This window comes from Ictidomys tridecemlineatus, chromosome 13 (assembly GCF_052094955.1).
Source record: "Ictidomys tridecemlineatus isolate mIctTri1 chromosome 13, mIctTri1.hap1, whole genome shotgun sequence".
In the NCBI taxonomy this organism is placed as follows: domain Eukaryota; kingdom Metazoa; phylum Chordata; class Mammalia; order Rodentia; family Sciuridae; genus Ictidomys; species Ictidomys tridecemlineatus.
Window position 1 is genome coordinate 592,689 of NC_135489.1, and position 19,228 is coordinate 611,916.

The 19,228-nt window shown below is 60.0% G+C and overlaps 1 protein-coding gene across 1 annotated transcript in view; it reads right to left on the reverse strand.

The window, feature by feature from the left end:
• The window catches only part of LOC101956975 (nuclear factor of activated T cells 1), a 57,847-nt gene that overhangs the window by 13,383 nt on the left and 25,236 nt on the right, over positions 1-19,228 (reverse strand). The window contains exons 7-8 of the mRNA XM_078030686.1: positions 11,952-12,334; positions 11,651-11,840 (exon numbers count right to left, since the gene is read on the reverse strand). Of these exons, the coding sequence (XP_077886812.1) occupies positions 11,651-11,840; positions 11,952-12,334 (573 nt within the window). The remainder of the gene's footprint in view (positions 1-11,650; positions 11,841-11,951; positions 12,335-19,228) is intronic.

The following is a 19,228-nucleotide window of genomic DNA, read 5'->3' on the forward strand; positions in this document are numbered from 1 at the left end:
GCTTGGCTCTTCCTGGATGCTGTCCCAAAGGGTCCAGTGTCCTTAGACCATGACTTCATGCATGGTGCTGGGGGCAGGCTGGTCTGGCGCTGGCACACCTGCAAGCCTACAGCAGCCTCCTTGGCAAAAGCACCGAAAGCTCGCTGCACGCCCCTGCCCACCCCGAGCCCTGGGCCTGCCGGATGCTGCCTCACACACGGGATGGCGCCCGCATCCGGGTGGGTCCCAGTGGGCCACGTGTTCAGTGAGCCCACTGAGCTTCCCAGCCATTGGATGAGGCCACTCCAGGGCATCTGCACGGTGCAGGAGGTGTCTCGTGCCCCAGGGCGGCTGGCAAACCCACTGGGGAGCAGTGGCCTGTGTGCAGCGCTCGCCCCAGTTCCTGCCGCGGCTCTGGCTGCAAGGGGGTGCACCCTGCTTCTTCCATCTGCTCGCCAGCCTTTTGAAAGTGAGACTCTCACAGAGCCCTGTCGACACTGGAGGGCTGCTTGCTGTGGATGGATGTGTTCAGGTCCCACATGGACCTGGAGCAGAGGCAATGCTCTTGCCATGAGTCTATTTCAGTTCTTAAGATATTGCCAAGGGCTGTAGAACCTGCTGTACTGCCCAGGGTCCCATTTTTCCATGTCCTCTCCCAAGTCCCCTGCACAGCCACCCTAGTGAAGGGAAACCACTTCTCACCACGGTTTTTAATTCGCATTCATGAGCCACTGCACACCGCGGGGTGCCTTCTGAGATGCGTGGCAGGTGGCTTTGTTGGCGTGCCACGTCACGGGCCTCACAGGGATGAAAATGCCCTGTCATGCATGGCCTGCACGGCCCGCCAAGCCAGGTGCTCCCGCCGGTGCCCGCTGGCCACGTGAGCACCCTGCTGTGCACCAGGCTGGCCTCCTGCTGTCGTCCTGGAAGGCCCTGGGCGTGAGCCTCACCAGACAGTTCTTCTGCAGAGGGCCCCTCCAGCTCTCCTTGTCTCTGCGCTGTCCCCGGGGTGTCTTTGGAAGCACAAGAAGTTTTGAATTTTGATGAGGTTCGGGAGCCGAGGTCTTGAGCCTTTCTCCTGATTATCTCCTGAGAAGTCTTCTTCCTGCAGCTCAGTCCTGACCCATGCTGAGCTGTGGGGGGGGAGTGCGGGCTTTGCAGACGATTGTCCAGCCGTCCCAGCACCACTTGTTAAAAAGGCTACCCTTGACCCCAACTAAGGGGCCGGCACCTTGGTTGGAACTCAGCTTCCCTGGCCACCGTGGGGCCAGCCATGCTCTCCTGAGGGCTGTGCTGTGACGTCAGACATGAGTCCTCCACCTGCCTCCTTTGGTTTCAAAATGGTCTGGGCTGTTCTGGGTCTTTGAAAGTTTGATGGGAGCTTCCCAAACAAAGGACGTTGGATGTGGTCAGTATCCCATCTCACATCCACTGAGGGGACTGCTGCTCTGTCCTTCAGGCCACGAACCCGCACGTGTCAGGTGCTGACCCACCCCGCGCTGACCAATGCACCCCTCTGGGACGGGGTGTGCCCCCTTTTTGTGGTGTTAGATCCAATTTGCCGCTCCACGGGGGCTTACTGCTCTGGTTCCTGGGTGCGTTGGTCTGGAGGCTTTCTGTGACCTCTTGTTCTGACTTTGGCATAAGGGTTAGTTGATTGAGAAGTGCTTCTTCGTGCCCTGTTTTCCGGAAGAGATTTAGAGTATTAGAATCGATTTTTTCCTGGTAATGTTTGATGGGATTACCAGAGAAGTTTTCTGGGCCTGGGGCTTTCTTTTGGGGGGATTTAAAATCGTCATTTAATTCCCTTTTCTTGGTCGGATCCACTCAGGCCTTTCTGTCTCTTCTTGAGTCAGTTCTATTTTATCTAGGCGGTCACTTCTGTCAGTGACCCCTCAATACACCAGGAGCCACTGGCCATTCCCCCTTCGTTCCCAACTTTTCTTGCTCAAACCAGCTAAAGATTTGTCAACTTTGTTTTCCATTTAAAAGAATTAACTTTTGATTTCATTGGTTTCTCTTGTTCTTCAACTTCGCTGCCTTCTGCCACTTTCCTTATGGTTTTTCTTTCTGCTTGCTTTGGGTTCAGTGTTCCACATTTTTAAGGAAAAAAGTTTAGATTACTGATTTGAAAACTTTCTTGTTTCTAACACAGACATCTAAAGCTATAAATTCTCTTCTAAGTACTGCTTTCCTTGCATCCAATAAGTCTTGGTATGTTGTGTTTCATTTTCATTCAGTTCCAAGTATTTTCCAATTCTCTCAAGGTTTCTTATTTAACCCAGAGTTTATATAAAAAGCACTAATTTCTAGGCTAAATCACTAGGTAAAGTTCCCTGATTTCTGTGGTGGGTTCCTCATTTAACTTCACTAGGATCAGAATTAACTTGAATGTACTCAGGCTTGTTCGTGGCCTAGTGGGAAGTCTGCGCTGGAGAAGGCCCCGTGCCACCTGTAGGTGTTCTGTGGATGTCTCTTGGGTCGCCCTGGTTGTGGTGTTGTCAAGGGTTTTACGTCCTTGTGGATTTGTCTGATTGCTCTACCGTTGGTAGGAGTGCGATGTCGAGGCTTCTCGTGGTCCTTGGCGAGCTGTCTGTCTCCTCACCTTCGTCAGCTTTGGTTTCATGGCTGCGGAACTCTCTTGCTGTCTGTGACAGGCCACCCTCCTGTTCAGTGGGGAATGAAGAAGGAGCACCACCCGACCTTTGTCGCAGTGACATCTCTGTCTTAGAGTCTGTTTTCTCAGACTCGGCTACAGTTTAAATGGTTTGATTCTGTCTCCAAAGGGTCCACCGTAGCTGAAGGGTTGGTTCCCAGGGTGGTAGTATTGGAAAAGGGAGCCACTAAAAGGTGGGCCTCGTGGGAGGTCCTGGCTGTCACGGGGCATGTGCCTCAGAAGGGACTGTGGGGCCCAGCCCCCCTTCGTCTTCCGGTTTGGCCCTGTGAGCTCTGGCACACCCACTCCCATCTGCTGGGACTCCATGTGGCCCAGAGAGGACCCTCCTCAGAAGTGGTTGTGCCGTGCGGTGCCCTGAGCTGACCACGGCTCCTCTTCTCCATGAGCGGCATGTGCAAGGCGTTTTGTTACAGCAATGGAAGCTGACCAAAGCATCAGGGCAACTGCTGGTTTCTTTGCAAAAAAAAAATCCCATTTCCACACTTTTATTCACCACTTATTTGTATCTTCAAATCTAAAGGGTATCTTTCATAGCCAACCTACAGGTGGATCCCATTTTGTCTCATTTTTTTAAACCTAGTCTGACAGTCTGTGTCTTTTTATTGGAGTGTTTCCTTTACATTTAGGGTGATGATGGACATGGTAGGGCTTGTGCTTGCCATTTTGCTATTTTTCCACATCTGTGGAATTTTCGGAGGTGTGTTCCCATGTGCCTTCATTACTTTCTTCCATGTTACCTATATACTTTCTAGAGTACCATGCATTTTCCTCAAGACGGGCCATTTCATATTAATACTGACCTAGTTCTAGTCACACAGAACAATCTGTGTTGTGTCAGGCAACATGGCCAGTCAGGGTCTTCCAAGTGAACTGAAGCTAAATCAGGACACAGACACAGAAAGCACTTTTTCTTTGGATTCACTGACCATGCCTTAGCCTCAGCTACCCGAAAGGGTGCAAGCAAAAAGAGGACGGGGAGCACGCGATGCACCTTTTTATTGGGGAGAAACTCTTCAAATGAGGCAAGGGTTTACAAAGGACCAGGTGAGTGTAAGCTAACCCCTCCGGGTGCTGTCTACTCCTAGGGCCACACCTTGTGATCCGAGCAAGGGAGGAGCCCGAGTCATGAGTCACGGCACTACCGAGTCACGAGTCAGATCCCAGTGGTGCATCAGGACTTCAAGGTGCGTGTACTTGGAGGGGCTCTCCACAAATTTGCTCTGATACAACTCCCTTCCCTGCCCGCTTTCTGCTGTTGCTGTTATACACCTTTATACAGTATCAGACCATCAGCATGGTTTTAATAGCTACTGTCTCATACAATCATCCTTTAAATCAGGTAGGAGAATAAGAGAATTTTACAATGTGTTGACACCGTCATTCCATCTGCCTCTATAATTACTTCGCCAGTGCTTTGTAGGTCTTAGTGTGGGTCTGAGTTACCCACGACTGGAAGGACTCCCTTAGTATTTCTTGGATGTCAAGATTACTAGAAACGAACTCTGGGCATCTTTGTGTGTCTAAAAATACCTTTACTTTGCTTTTCGTTTTGAAGCTGTTTTGCCAGACGCAGAATTCCTGGAGCCATCTCCTCGCATCTTTGAGACACGTGCCGCTGTCTCTGGCCTCCCGCATCCTGAGGAGAAGGCGTCAATCTTTCTCAGGAGGCCCCGGCTCCAGGATGGTCTCTGGGTGTGCATCTTTATTTTATTCTGCTTGGGGTTTGATGACCTTTGTTGGACGTGCAGAGTAATGTTCCCATCAAGTCTGTGCCATTTCAGCCATTATTCCTCCACGTGTCCCCCTCGTCTCCCGCCCGGCTCCAGGGCTCGCACCGTGTGTGCCCCGAGGCCCGGCTGCCTTCCCCACGTCGGGCCCCTTCAGTGGCTTGGGTTGGACCATCTGTGGATCTTCCTTCATGGTGTTGCTTCTTTTCCTCTGCTAGCTCGAACCTGTCATTTACTCTCTTAATAAATTCCACATTTCAGGCATGGCACTTTTGTGGGGGAACCAGGGATTGAACTCAGAGGCACTCAACCATGGAGCCAGTCCTATGTTGTATTTTATCTAGAGACAGGGTCTCCCTGAGTTGCTTAGCGCCTCACTGTTGCTGAGGTTGGCTTCGAACTCGCCATCCTCCTGCCTCAGCCTCCTGAGCTGCAGGGATTACAGGTGTGCACCACCTTGCCCTGGCTAGCCAATGTATTTTTTAAAAATACTTATTTGTTTTAGTTATAGTTGGACACATTACCTTTATTTTATTCATGTATTTATTTTTTTATGTGGTGCTGAGGATCGAACCCAGGGCCTTGCACGTGCTAGGTGAGTGCTCTACCGCTGAGCCACACCCCAGCCCTCCAATGTACTTTCTGAGTCTAAAATTTTTATTCCATGCTTTAAAAATTCTTTCCGTCTACCTCATTGTTGCTGTTCTTTATCTGACAGGCAGATTTGTGACACTTCCCGTAGTTCTTTAAATACAGTTCTCTTGAGTTCTTTGAACATATTTACAATAGGTGACTTGACGTCTCCGCGGCTCTTCACGACTTAGTCTGACACTTGAGACCTCTTGAGGCATCTTCTGTGGCTGTGGACGGATGTGTTCCCAGGCTTCTCTGCACCTCTCCAGGGCCGAGTCTAGAATGGACGTGGCAGGTGACGGGCACAGCTGCCCTGGACTAGGACTCCCTGTTAGGACCCACAGCTGCTGCTAGGTGCCCCTTCCCGTTGCTGTGGCCCGATGACAGCCTCCTGGCTCCTCCTGCCGGTCGGTGTCCTCGCAGAGCGTGGACAGTATGTTCTCTGTTCCTTTCTGTGTCCCAGCACTCTCCTGGGGCAAACGGAGCTTGGTGTGCAACCGTGAGGAGGAGGTCTCCCGTTCTGGAGCCACCGAGTCCACCTTCCCTGAGAACATCCACGTGCGCAGCCCTCCCTTCCAAGTGCAGGTCCTTCATGGTCAGCTCAGCTTCCACTTCTGCTGGTGGCTGGCGGCAGCAGAGGCGGTCAGCAGAGGTGGCCAGCAGGTGATCAGCAGAGGCAAGGAGCCGGGCCTCTCTTCCCGAGCCTGCAGCACCCATTCACACAGGCACCGCCATCCAGGTCCTCAAAGTCACGCCGGACATCTGCACACCCGGGGTCAGGCGGGTTGGTCACACTCTCCCTCCCTGCACTGAAAGCCCAGCCTGGCCGCCTCCCACCCTCACAACTGCCCTGCAGCTGACCCTGCCAAGCCTAGAATGGGCATCTCCGGGAGCCCGGGACCAGTCAAGTGCTCACTGCGCATCGGGGAAGGGCTTTCAGCGGTCAGCTTCCGCCATGGGGAGCCACTGGCTCAGCGCAGCTGCCCGAGGGCTGGCAGTGGGCAAGGCCCAGTGCTTCCTGAATGATTCTGTTCACTTTGTTAATTTCCAGATTTTGGCAGTTTTGTGGGTATTGTTGCTGTTTGGGGGGAACAGCTGAGTGACCAGGATCATTTGTGCGGCTTCCTAGTGGTCAAGAGCCCCTCCTGTTGACGAACAGATATCCCTTGATGAGGAAAAATACTGCCTCTCTGTGGCCCCCGAGGCCCAGTCCCCCTGGAGAGCTGGGTGAGCAGGGCCTTTGGTCCTGTCTGCGGTGGGGCACGTCCACCTCGGAGCCAAGGTTGGTGCAGCCGTTTGGGGCGGTGTTCCCGTCACACTCCTGACCACAGCTCTGAGCAGCGCAGTCACGTTCCTGTCTCAGTCGAGGCTTCCTTCTGTGCACGGTGAGTTGGGCACTGGCAGCCTGTCTGCAAGGGCCGGGCGAGGGGGACCCGCAGCTGTGAGGTCAGGGCCCTGAGCCGTGGCGCCCGTCACAGCCTCAAGCTTTCTGTCACGGCAGCCGCTTGTCCTGTGGCGTCAGCCAGGCCACTTTAGCTGAGGGGAAAACCAAGGCCTCTCTTCCAGTCACCCTGTCCTTTACACTGGGCAGCCACCTCGGAGTCGGTGATTCCCGGCTCCCCAGAAGCCCAGGGGAAGAAGCACTTTCGTATTGGGAGGAGCACTTATGAGGCCCTGTGCCCCAGCTGCAGCAGGAGGCCCAGTGCCCAGGGAGCCTCGGAACCTGGATGCTCTGCAGAAGAGCTGTGATGGCCCTCCCGCCTGGCCGGCTCTGGAGAGGGCCACCCACAGCTGGACACTCTGCATATGACCTCGTGCTTGACGGCCGTGTGCGCCGGCACCAGCAGAGCGCCGTGCCCCTGGCCGGCTCGGAGCTGAACAAGGTGCTCCTCCATGGGAGCTTGGAGAGGAAAGCCGGGGGGCCCCACGGGGGGCACAGAGCTGAGGAGCACGGGCAGAAGGTCCCGGGGAAGGTCGGCCTAGCTGCACAAGGTCAGCACTGGGTCTGCGGGGGCCGCAGGAGCACTGGCCTGCGAGCACTCACGCCACAGCCCCGTCCTCGGGCCGCCTACGAGGGGCGACACCGCCAGGCCCCTGCCCAGGCCGCTGTGGCGCAACCCCCGCGCCCCCAGGAGCTTCCTCACTCTCCTCGCCTCTCCCACCCCATTCCTTCCCCAGATCAACGGTCGTCACCACTCTTCACTTACAGAAGGGGCCAGCTCAGTGTCGCTCCCCAGGAGTACAGGAGCATGGTCAGCGGCAGCTGGAAGCCATACTGCTGACCTCCCTCCCCAGCACAGAGAGGGCAGGCGGCAGAGGGACTTCAACAGAGGGTCGAGCGATGCTGCACCAGGAAACTGCAGAAACGACGCGGTACCGCATCACAGCTAGCCGCTCGCAGAAAGAAAGCCTGCAGCGGCAGCCACACGTGTCCACAGTGGCCAGACACACACGATTTACAGGGAGACTTGCTTAGTGGGCAGCTGAGTGGCCTGCCTGCTCCGTCTGCTTTCTCTGGACGGCCCGGTCCTGCCTGCAGCTGCCCTGGAGCCCAGCAGCAGCCCTTATCACGCAAGCCGGACCTAGCTCTGGGCAGTCAGCAGGACACACGGCCTGTCCCTTCCCGGCAGCAGCCCCTCAGCTGGCTACACTGGACCACAGGTCGGATCTATAGGGTGGCAGACACCCAGACAGAACCTCAGAGTCTCTGCCAACGTCTGATGCACTGTGGCTCACACGCACGGGTTTGAAACTGCCCTTCGTGTCCCTCCTCGACCAGGAGTGAGCAGGGGACGCCTCTCAGCAGCAGGCAGCGGCTTCAGGCCTGGGCTTGATGGATGGCCTCACTCATGTCAGGAGATCCTCCTCAGGGTCTCTGGGAAGGGCCAGTGCAGCCTGCGGGTCTACTCCACCCACAGCAGCCTCCGCCCCGGGAGGCACGGGTGTGGTTTTGTGCCTGTGACCCCCGTGCAGACTTCCCAGCACGAAGGGCTGAGCCTCATGACTGATGTGCACGGCCGAGTCCACCCTTCTGCCCACCAGGCAGTAGCTGTGTCCATAATATTTACGGCTCGGCGTGTTTGATCACGGCTGCACAGACTTGCGCTCGCTCGCCGTGAGCCGGGGGAAGGCTCAGCGCCGGGCGCCCTGCCAGGTTAGTAAAACTTTCCATGAGGAGAGCTTTGTGTTGTCTCCCAGAGCAGCTTAAGCTCAGGAAAGCAGGGGAGGGTGCGGAGAGAAGCAGCCCAGACAGCAGGCGCGCTCGGGCCGCCTGGTCTACCTGCTTGTTGTCGTAACGACACGTAGCGTCCTGGACGCCCAAGAGCCCCGGAGAGGACTGAAAGGCCCCGCGGTGGCAGAGGCTGCAGGGCAGTTGCAGGAGAAGGGGCAGCAGTAGAGAGGAAGTGCCTCGGGACCCTCACCTTAGTCCACAGTGGGGGAGAGTGCTCGGTGGCTCTTCTCGGACTTCTGACCTCGGGGCGTCCACCTGAGGAGGGGCTGGTGTGAGGAGCCACCCAGGCTCAGCGCCCTCCAGAGGGCCTGCTTCCAGAGCAGGAGCAAGGCCACATGCCTCTCCACGACGGCAGCTTAGGAAAGAGTCCCAGGAAAGAGCTCTTACAGAGCCCTGGCCTGACCTCAGGACCCCAGCCCAACCACGTTCAGAGCCGCGTGAGGTCCATGTGCCTCTGTGGTGCTGCTGTGCCTGAAAAGTCTGAATGGACGCGCACATCTTATGCAGATTGTTGGAACAAAAAAGAAATCGTCACTGGAATGTATTTATGGGTCAAGGACTTTTGGAGTAAAACTTGAGCCTAGAAAGAGCTGGAAACCTAAGAATACTTTAAAAAAAAAGTGGGATTCATTTTTTCATTCTGAGCCTCCATTATTCCTGGGGCTACTGGAAAGCAGGCCCAGTGCAGTGTCCTGCAAGTCCCAGGGCACCCAGGCCCTCTGGGGCCATCTCATCACGGCCTTGTCTTTTCTCGGTACCAGGGAGCACCGACCACTGGGCCACATCCCCGGCCCCATTTTGTATTTTATTTAGAGACAGAGTCTCACTGAGTTGCTGAGCACCTCGCTGTTGCTGAGGCTGGCTTTGAACTTGTGATTCCCCTGTCTCGGCCTCCCGAGCCGCTGGGAGGTGTGCACCACCATGGCCATCTTTGTCACCACGGCCTTTTCACTCGGCATGCCCAAGAGACAAAACCTGAAACCAGCACATGCCAGGAACATTCCTCCCCACACCTCCCAGCCTGGTGGCCCCAGTGTCACCAAGAGACAGGAGCCAGACACCCTGCTGGCCTGAGCGCTGAGCAGGACCTCAGGAGTGGCCAGGGGAAGGAGGAGTGTGCCGAGGACCTGCACTGCACCCTGGCCCAGAAGGGGGGCCCTCAGGGTCGCTGTACTCCTCAGTCCCCCGCCCAGCCCTCCTGGCCAGAGGCTCCTTTGCTGGCTGTCCCTGTGTCCCTTCCTACAGGCGACTGTGTGGTTGCAGGAGACTAGGTCTGTCCTCAGACGAGGCCCGCGCAGAGGAAAATTCCAGAAGAGAGCCACTCAGAATCCTGGAGCACAGCCCGGCCTGCTCAGCCTGGCCATGCCCAGCCCAGACCTGGGGCTGTCAGAGGAGCCCCTCGCCCACCTAGAACCCAGCGTGTCCGCCCCCGACTCCGACCTCCCCCTGTTGTGTGGCCTGGAATGTTGATCTGCGCTCCACTCTGAAGTCACTGGAAAGGTTGTTTCCAACTCTGATGTGCTCCTCCCCTGGGTGGCCGCAAATCAAATGGAAAAGATGTCAAATGCAGGACAGGCCTCTGTCTGGCGGGGCCCCTTCTCCCGCCAGAGAGTTGGGGCGTCAGCCATGCTGCACCTCGGGGTAGAGGTCGGAAACGCCTCTGGTCCTCTCGGGAGTTAGGGTGAAACTCAACAAAACACATGCCAAAGCCACGGCGCTCCCGGCCCCCTCCCCGCGGCGGCACTCCCTGGGCACAGCCCAGCGCTGCGTCCTGCCCCGATGACTTCCCGGAAAGAGCACCTGCTCCTCCCAGCGCGGCTCACCTGCCCCACATCTCACACTCACAGCAGCCGCATCTGACGTGGGCAGCTGTGACCTCTAGCACTGCAGGAAACCTGGCCAAGGCCCGCTTCCTGTCTCTGGGCCAAAGGGCACTGCCCAGATGTGGAGCCCAGGGTTGGCCAGCTGCACAGCCCCTGCCGGCAACAGAGCTCATCAGGCGACACCAGTGCTGCCGGGCAGTGTACCGTGAGGGGCAGAGGCAGAAGCACACTGGGGCCAGGCCGCCCACCGAGGCAGACAGGCTGCTGCGCCACCGTGACAGGCCCAAGGGGGACGGGGAAGGAGCGATGCACACACTGGCAGGGACCTTCCTGACACCCGCCCAGCGGTGTCCACTCTCCAGAGCCATGGCCCGGAGACACAGACGTGAAAGGAAGCAGGGACCAGGGAGGAATGCCTCTGACCAGCTGTCGTGGACAGAGGAGGTGGACAGAGAGGGCCCTGCTGCACAGACACAACCACCACATACACCGTAGACCAGGGCTGAAACCCCCTGAGCCCGTGTTCTGCATGCATTGTCCTCACGAAGCTCACGGCCATGAGTCAGGGGCTTGCTGGAGTTCTCAGCAGAGGCCTCGGAGACCCTGGCACAAGGGCCTGGCCCACCAGATCACAGAGCTGCCATGGACCCTGGACACTCACAGACCTGAGCGTAGGGGGCTGTGCACATGCAGAATGGCCACTGCCGTGTGGAAGCCAGCTGTACCCAGCTCTGAGCTGCACGGGAGGTTGCCAGGCCCTGGCCTGGCCTGAGGAGCACATCCTGGCTGTCCCCGGCCCTGCCTGAATCGGTGGAGGAAGGAGGGGGCTGGCCCTGCTCCAGGTGGGTTGTTGCTGATCTAGAAGATGATCCACACCTGGGAAAGCTGGCCATGCCTCAGTCAGAGCTCAGCTGCCTTCAGGGACAACAAGGTCAGAAAACACCAGGAACCTACCCACCAGCAGGTCCCGGCTCCGTTCACCAGACCAGCTGCCGCAGCAACTATGTGGCCTGGAGCTCCTTATGACTCGCCAAAGAGACTGACTCCTCCAAACACAGAAGAGCAAGAGATCTCCTCGTCACCACGGGAGACCTCTGCCATCAGTCCTGCTCTGCAGGCGGCCTAGACACACCGTGTCCAGACCAGTCACCTGTACCCCACTCCTGTGCCCATCCACGACACCATGTTATCTGGCTTTTCCCATGGAGCTGGGTGGGCGCCCTGGCTAGAAGGTGCACTGCTAGGCGGTATTTAAAGACTGTCCTTTAAGGAACCCCCCAGACTCCCGAGCCAGGAGGACCAGAGTGGACGTGGTCCCAAGGGAGGCTTACAAGCTGGGACTTCCTGAGTGTGGGCTGGTGGCTCTTTTCTCAGTTTTTGTCATGAATCTGGTGGTCCCCAGTTAATTGGCCCTGGTAGGGGTAGGGTCCCCGAGATGACTGGAGCAGTCACCCCAGCCACACTGCCCAGGCTCCTGTCTCCAGGCCACACCGTCCAAGGGCGCTCCTCTGCGACAGCCTGGTGGCACAGCCCGCCTTCCTGCACACACTCAGGCCGGGGCACCGGCGCGGGCACTTACCATCGTCCAGGTACAACTGGTCCAATTCTTCAGGTTCTCGCTTGACCATTACAGGAATAGGGGCCAGATTACGAGCACTGTCCTCCCGCACCTCTGGCAGTGACTGTGGTCTCGCGGTGGGAGCCTCGCTCCTTCGACCCTTTGGCAGTTGGTGCTGCTGGTGGCCCATGTTGGGAGGGTGGGCTGAGGGCTGCAAACAGGGTGGCCCGTGGGCAGCGGACGGAGGTGGAGAAGAGGGGCTGCTGGGACAGAGAGCTTGCTGGCGACCAAGAGGACAGCTACTGCTCAGAAGTGGACTCACCTGCGGCTGCAGCAGGACGGGAGGGGGCTGCTCAGGCGAGCCGGGCTGCATGGCCAGGGGTCTCGGCACTTCCTGAAGGGTGGGGTCCTCTGCGGCCAGTGGCTGGAGTCCAAGGTGGCTGTGGCCTGGGCTGGCCAGACCCTTGGAGTAGGCAGCAGAGGAAAGGTCGTGGAGCTTCGGGCTTGCGCTGGGAGGCGTGGGCATCAGGGTGCTCCTCTGGGCACAGGGGGCAAAGCCCCCCACAGGGCAGGAGCCAGGGTCGGGTGGCACTGTGAGCTGCTGGCTGTAGCATGGCCGTGGGAGGGGACCTAGCCCCTGGCCCACTGCTCCACAGGTCAGCGTGGGCTCGTAGTCATCCGTGGGCTCTGTTTTTATAACTGGAACTGTGAGGAGGAAGAAAAAGTCAGATGAACACAGGTTGCAGAGGGCTACGGCCAGGAGGGCTGTGGCCAGGACACCGTGAAAACAAACAGCGTCTTGACTGCGCCCCGCGTCCGACAGCTTCTCCCACCCAATTAAAGAGCCCAGTGAGTCAGCGGCTGGGAGAGTCGCAGCTGGTTCCAATACTGAGGATCAGGACTGTTTTCCTTGGAATCTGCCCCAGCTCTAACGTGCTATAAAAACCCATTTGCAAACTGCAGTAGAAGTTTGGGGCCCAAAGGCCAGAGGATTTGTAGCAATCAAAGTGAAAACTTTAACTCAAGGCACTACTGCACTGCCCCTGCCGGATGGATGCCAATAGGGTCCCCTGAAGGAGCGGGAGCCTGGCCTTGGGCGCAGCAGTTACTGGTGGGGAGGTACCACATCCATCTGCTGCAGGAGTGGCTATGAGTCACTTTTAAAAACAATGCAGTCGGCGAGAGCAGGAAAGCTGCCTCCCGTCTCCACTCCTGCGCGGGAAGTGCAGACGGCTGGCTAGCAGGAGACAGGCCGCTCTGCCCCAGATCCAGAGCTGCTGGCTCTCTAGGCCCACGGAGGCTGTGGTGCAGGAAAGACGTGGCCTCTGGGGCTGGGAGCCAGGTCTTCCCTGGTGCTGGGTGCCTCCACTTCCGCAGCACAGTCAGGTGGCATGCGGGTGGCACGTGGGCAGAGAAGAGGCACCGGGCAGACCCAGCAGGGCCTGCTCTGCCCTCCCACTCTTGTCACGGCTGCAGTCTACTGGCCTCACCTCTTCTGCCATTCGGAAGAGCTCTCTAGATGGCCAGCTTACTCTGCAAGTGACCAGCAGGAGTGCGCCTCAGTGAGTAAGGCCATGGCTCCCGTGGCACCGTCCTGGGGCTCCCGCGGCACCGTCTGGGGCTCCCGCCACCTCTTGCCTCTTCACAGGCTGCGCCCGTGGCTCCCCACCCCCACCCCCTGCGGGCCTGGGTGCCAGCCCTTGAGACAGACTCCGGGCACCAAGCACAGCACACTGCCCCACAGGCGGACAGGCTCCCTCCACAATGGAAGCACCTACGTTTTGAGAGAGAACTGTGGCCACGGTTTTGAGCCAGCGAGAACATGCGTCTGCTCTGCACCACGGCGGGCAGTCTGCACCACAGCTGTGAGCCACGCAGACGGACTTCCCGCAGGAGCATCCCGCCACAGGCCCGGTGGCTCTGCACGTGACTCCCGGGAGCCGTGGCTCTGCCTCCAGCCCTGGAGGGGGTGGCCAGCTTCCTGCTGCCCATCCTCGTTCCTCAGGTCTTTTTTAAATATTTTTATTTTTTAGTGGTTGAGGGACTTTTATTTTAATGTGGTGCTGACACTCGAACCCCGTGCCTCACACATGCCAGGCAAGGGTGCCACCCTGAGCGCCCAGCCCCAGTGCTTCAGGTCCTTAACGCACCCTCTGTGCTCCCAGGCGGTGTGGGCCCTGGGCCCTGGCCTCGGGCAGGGCCGACGGAGAAGGCAAAGCAGCAGAGGGCGACCTCCTCGGCCTTCCTGGACCCGGCTGCAGCCCTGGTGCTGTCCTCCCGCACGGCAGGCCTCGCTCCACTGAGGCTGCAGATGTCCCTCGGGGCCTCCGCTCTCCCCGAGCCCAGGGATTCCAGACCTGCGCCCAGGGTGCTCCTGGGCCCAACCTGGGAGTGCGCTGAGGGCAGCCGTTGAGAGGGCAGGGAGTGCCGGACTTGTCCATCGGCAAGTGGACACCCCAGTGTGCCACGACCTTCCAGGAGAGGACGCGGCTCGCCTGCCCCAGGCAGCCCGCTGCCCGTGCCACCCAGCACTGGGGTTCTCGTTCCTTTCCTCAGGACATGGCCCACCAGGCCCTGGAGTCCCTCAGAGAGCTGCCACCAGCCGCACTGTGACAGGGTGAACGGCCCTATGCAGAGCCATGGGTCAGTCACAGGCGACAGCAGGAGCCAGCCCATAGCCATGCCCCCGGGAGTCAGGGGGCTGTGGGTGCCTCCCTGCCGGGCCCACGTGGCCTCCGACGAGGCTGCTCTCTGGCAGTGACCTGACCCCGAGCTGAAGCTGAGACGGCCCTGGACAGCAAGGCCTGGTAGCGCCTGGGCTGGGGAGCGGCCTGGCCGCCCTGGAAGGAGCACTCTGTCTCGGCCTGAGGCCGGACGTGGTGCAGCCCTGCTCCGTGGCTCCCGGGGTGGGAGGTGGACAGACCTCCTCAGGGATCCTGTACGTCGGGAGCCATGCGCTCAGCCCCGACGTGACACTGGCTGCTCCTAGAGCCACGGCTGAGGGAGGTACTGGGTGTGGGTCCTGTGTGGCGCCGCGGGCCAGGCGCTTTCCCGGCAGACCTTCCTGGGAGGACCTGAGGCCACTGCCTTCGCCCTCTCCCCAGGCCTGCTCCTGTGCCCGTCCCAGGACCGCTGTGTGTGAGGGAGGTGGGCACCTGCCCTGGAGGACGCGTCCTGGTGCCTGGGAGAAAAGCACTAGGCACTGGGAGGTTACCCTCGTGATCCCAGCAGGCGTGAGGAGCTGCGAGGGTCCGAGCAGTCTGGAACCCGGAGCCCATGCGAGGCAGGGGACACACAGGGCGCAGCCTCGTCTCAGAGCCCACCTCCCTCCCAGGGATCCGCAGGGAGGCTGCCTCTCAGGAACTGCCCCGGCCAGAATCGCTCCAGCTGGTTAAAGATGTTGTGAATCCAGCCGCGGCGTGCGGCGGGAGGAAGTCAGGCCCAGAGAGGCACCTGGGAGGCAGAGTGCGGCCCAGCCAGCTCTGGAACAGACGCTGGCCTGGAAGGCACATGCTGTCACTTGAAAGGCCAGGTGAACGAGCAGTCCAGGAGTTTAAGAAGCCCCTGTGAGAGGCCAGCGTCCACGACCACGGTCTAGTTCTATACTGGCGACTCCCTGAGCTCAGGATCCTAAAATGGTGTGTGTGGAAGGCTACGTCAGTGCCCTTCTGGGTCCTCTCCACCGCACTGTGCTCTGAGCCAGGCGCCACCAGCCCTCCTGGCCTGGGAAAGCTCTGCCGGCTGCCTGGGGGACACGGTGGTGGGGCCCCAACACAGCTGCCCCCTAAGAGCTGGCAGACGTGATGTATCTGCCACCCAGGGACAGTGACAGCCAGCAGGGCTGGACCTGGGCCAGCCACCAGAGGCCAGAGAGGCCAGGCGGGAAGTAGGGGGGGTGCCGCCCCCAGGCCCTTCAGGCCTGTTTAGGAGGCCTGCGGCCGGGCGCTAACTACTGCCTCTCTCCCACTGCCTGGGTTCTTGCTAGAGACCCTCGTGGCGATCGGGCCTCTGGGCACCCGGCGGTGGTGCAGGGACTCCAGGCCTCTGGCTCTGAGGCTGCAGAGTGGACAGGGAAGGAGGTCTTGGGCTGGGCCTGTCTCGCCTTCCTCCCTCCTAAGCACAGGGCTGGGAGCCACAGGCCCCCCTCAAGCCCTGCACTTACACAGTGGTCCCTGCTGCTCCCTGGGGGCTGTGGCCGTGCCCTCAGGCTGAGGCGAGATGGGGCAGAGGCTTGGAACATGTCATGAGAGGTGCCTTCCAGCCGAGCTTTGGGTGGGTGCCACCAGACGGGCTGCCCGCGGGCCCAGCATGCCTGCCCCCCGTAGCTGGCGAGGCCCCGCCCTGGCTGGGAACCACGTGCCCTCCACCTCTCTCAGCCTGGCTGCCGCAGTGCTGCCCACTGGGCACTGCGGCTGGAGCAGTTTCCCAGCATCTGGGGCAATGCCACAGGGGAGCCTCGTCTTGGAAGGTGCTGGTGCCTGGGCCTTTGCTCTCTGGGCTGCTACCGGCATCTCCTGCAGACTACCCTTCTGAGGTCCACGTGCCCGAGGGAGGCAGCGGGGTGGTGCCGGAGGAGGGCCACCAGTCCCTGGCACCCAGGGGAGGCGGCTTGGGTGGACAGCCTGACTCCCTGCCCACGAGCCGCGAGGTCAGGACTTCCCAGCAGAACTGAAGAGGCCTGCAGGCTAAGTGTCCTTGCAAAGTGCTGCTGTCCACGTGTGGGCTTCTGAGAAAGCCAGAGCCACATAGGAAGGGGCCTCCGGTCTCCCATTGGAAAGAACATGTCTGGCGCGGAAGCCCCGGAGTCTGGTCCTGCCGTCCTCTGCTGATCCACGTGGAGGGAGTGTCCTCACTGACCGGTGCTGTGCTCCTGCAGGCTCCCGCCCACTGGGCTGTGGGGCTGTGCTCCTGGGATCCGGTGTGGCCTGACTCAGCAGGCGAGGCGAGCCACCCTGAGAAGTACCGCGTTGCCGGGTGGCGAGTGTGTGACCTGGACTCATCACAGAGAGTGGAGGCGGGGAAGAGGGAGGCGGGTCCCGAAGTCGCCATGGCTCACTAGGCGTGCCCACGGAGAAGCCAGGCTCTTGGTGTCTGCGGCCACAGAGCCCTTGGACTCCACACAGCCAAGTGCCATCGGCACAGCTGAGCACTGTGCGAGGAATCTCTCAGCTTGGTCCCCAGCCTGCCTGTCATGGCTCTCGTGTGGCACTCAAGTCCTGCCTCTGGCCAGTGTTCTGCAGCCACAGGGCTCCCCCAGGGAAGCGCGGAGCTGGAGTCCTGTCCCGCCCGTCCTAGCCTGGGATGGCCTCAGTGCAGGGGACAGTTCAGGAGAGTGCCCTTCCTGGCCCCCGGCAGTCCCTATGGGCCAAAGGGCATTCTGAGACATTCCTGAGCCCGTGGGCAGGGTGCCCCCAGTGAGTCCACCTCCTGGTCCTGTGGTCCGTGGCTGGGCCCTCGGGCCAGGCAGAGCCGGGGCTGGCCCAGAGCAGCTGTGTTCCCAAGCCCAGCAAGCATCCCCAGGAGTCCTTGGCTGCCCTGCTGGGTCCAGGTGCCCTTGGGGCCCTCAGACGGAGCCCTGCCCTACTCCCTGGAACAGGTGCAAACATGTTCCTGCTGGCCGGGCTGGGCCTGGGGTGGACAGAGCTCCTGCCCGCCCGCGTGGCCATAGGCCGTCCTACAGTCACCCAGAAAGTCCCCTGGAAGCCGCTAGTCCTGCCCAGCACAGCCGAGGTCTCTTCCTGCCTGGCCTGGGGTGGGGGTCACAGCCCTCAAACACCCATTTTAACAGGTGACAGAATGGGGGGCTGGAGGACCCCTCATGGGACCCAGGAGCAGAAATGAAGGCTCAGACTCCCAGTTTGGCTTTGAACCCCAAGAGCCCTGTCTATGAAAGAGTCAGTGGCCAGGGCCCCTGCAGCGGGCCACGGGCCAGGGTGGGTGACTTCCCAGGGGAAGTTCAGGTGCCACCTGAGCCCTGGGCTGTCCTCCCCGAGCTCCTCCCCCGGGCAGGGGCTTGGGGCTGGGCCTCCTGCAGGGTTGTGCTCGTGACTTTGGGCCCTTTCCTGCTGTCCCCTCATGTCCCCTCACAGCCTCCCTCTGTGTGCACGGAGCTGTGCCATCCCTTGGTTCCCACTGCAGGGCAGTTCAGGGAGGTGCTGCAGAGGGCTTTGCCCCTCGGCCCCCCAGGACACACTGGGGGCTCTGGGCCGGCAAACCCACCTTCCCCTTGGAAACACCAGTTTGGGGTTGGCTCCACTGTGTGCCAGCACCTAGCAAATCCGAGTGTTTTATTTGGAAAATCAAGCTGTCTCTAAATAAATGTGAGAGGCTGGACTCTCTAGTGGGCAACACTTCGTGGACAATTGCCCCACCTCCTTACCACCCACCCGGGAGGCCCAGCGTCTGACCCCTGCAGATGCCATGGGGGACAGCGCTCTCACCAGCCTGCCCTCGGGCCAGCTGTGCCAAAGCACGCGTGGTGCTGTGTGGGGCTGCCTGCAGAGCCAGGACCCCAGTCCCCCGGGCACCACCAGGCCACCTCTTGGCTAGTTGGTCCTGCCCTCAGTTTCCCAGACCTGCCAAGGCAGTGGGAGTGAAGAGGAACGTGCCCCTCCCCTGGAGACTGGCTGGCATCAGCACCCACTCCCAGACCCCCCTGGAGAAGGTGGACAAACGCAGGACCCTGGGAGCTCGAGGGGCTTCCCGTGGGCATGAAAGCCCACCCCACAGAGACTGAATCAGAGACAGGGCCGTTCGCTGGCGGAGTGCCGATGGTGTCCTGCAGGTGGCCCTGGTCTCCCAGGACGGCAGCACAGAGAGGACACGCTGCTGTCCTCAGGAATCTGCCCTGCGAGGGCACAGTGGCGTCGGTCTAGGACCCCATAGCTCCAGGGCTGAGTGTCACAAGCCCTGCTTAAGCCCCAGGCTTGGAATGAGTGACAAGGTGGCCGAGGCCTGCCTGTGTGTGCTGTGCACAGGAAGGCCCTGTCCCCTTGCTGTACGCCCAGTTTCAAGTGACCATGAGTGTCTCAGCTGGGTTTTCCCACCACAGACGTTCTGTGGCACAGAACCAACAGGACCCTTCAAAGGCCAGGCCCCAGAAGACCACACCAGACTGCTCCGGTTGGCCGCAAGACCTGGGGCACAAACGCCCATGAACAGTGAGGCCCAGCCTTGACCTCACACAGGGTCACACTCCCGGGCCCGGGCTACATCTGCAGCCGAGGTGTCGCCGCTCCCAGGCAGGCTGCCTGCACAGGGCCTGGGTTCCACGGTGCCGAGTCCATCTCTCCTCCACGGGGAACATGGCTGCTCTTCCCCGCTGAGGCGCTCCCAGGGTGTTGAGGAAGGTCCGCTCTGGGGTCATGGGGAAGTTCATGTCCCAACTGTGCACACACAGCCTCTGGCTGAACTCCCTGGTCTCCCCGGTCCTGCCCAGGCCCAGCAGCAGAGAGGGCGCAGAGATCCGCCACATCACCAAGGGTCAGTGCAGGTGAGGGAGTAGGGCCCAGCCCAGGCCCAGGATGAGGGGCAGGTTTTGTGGTGTGTGGGTGCCGGCCCACGGCCACAGGTGTGGAGGAGCTGCTGCCAGTCAAACAG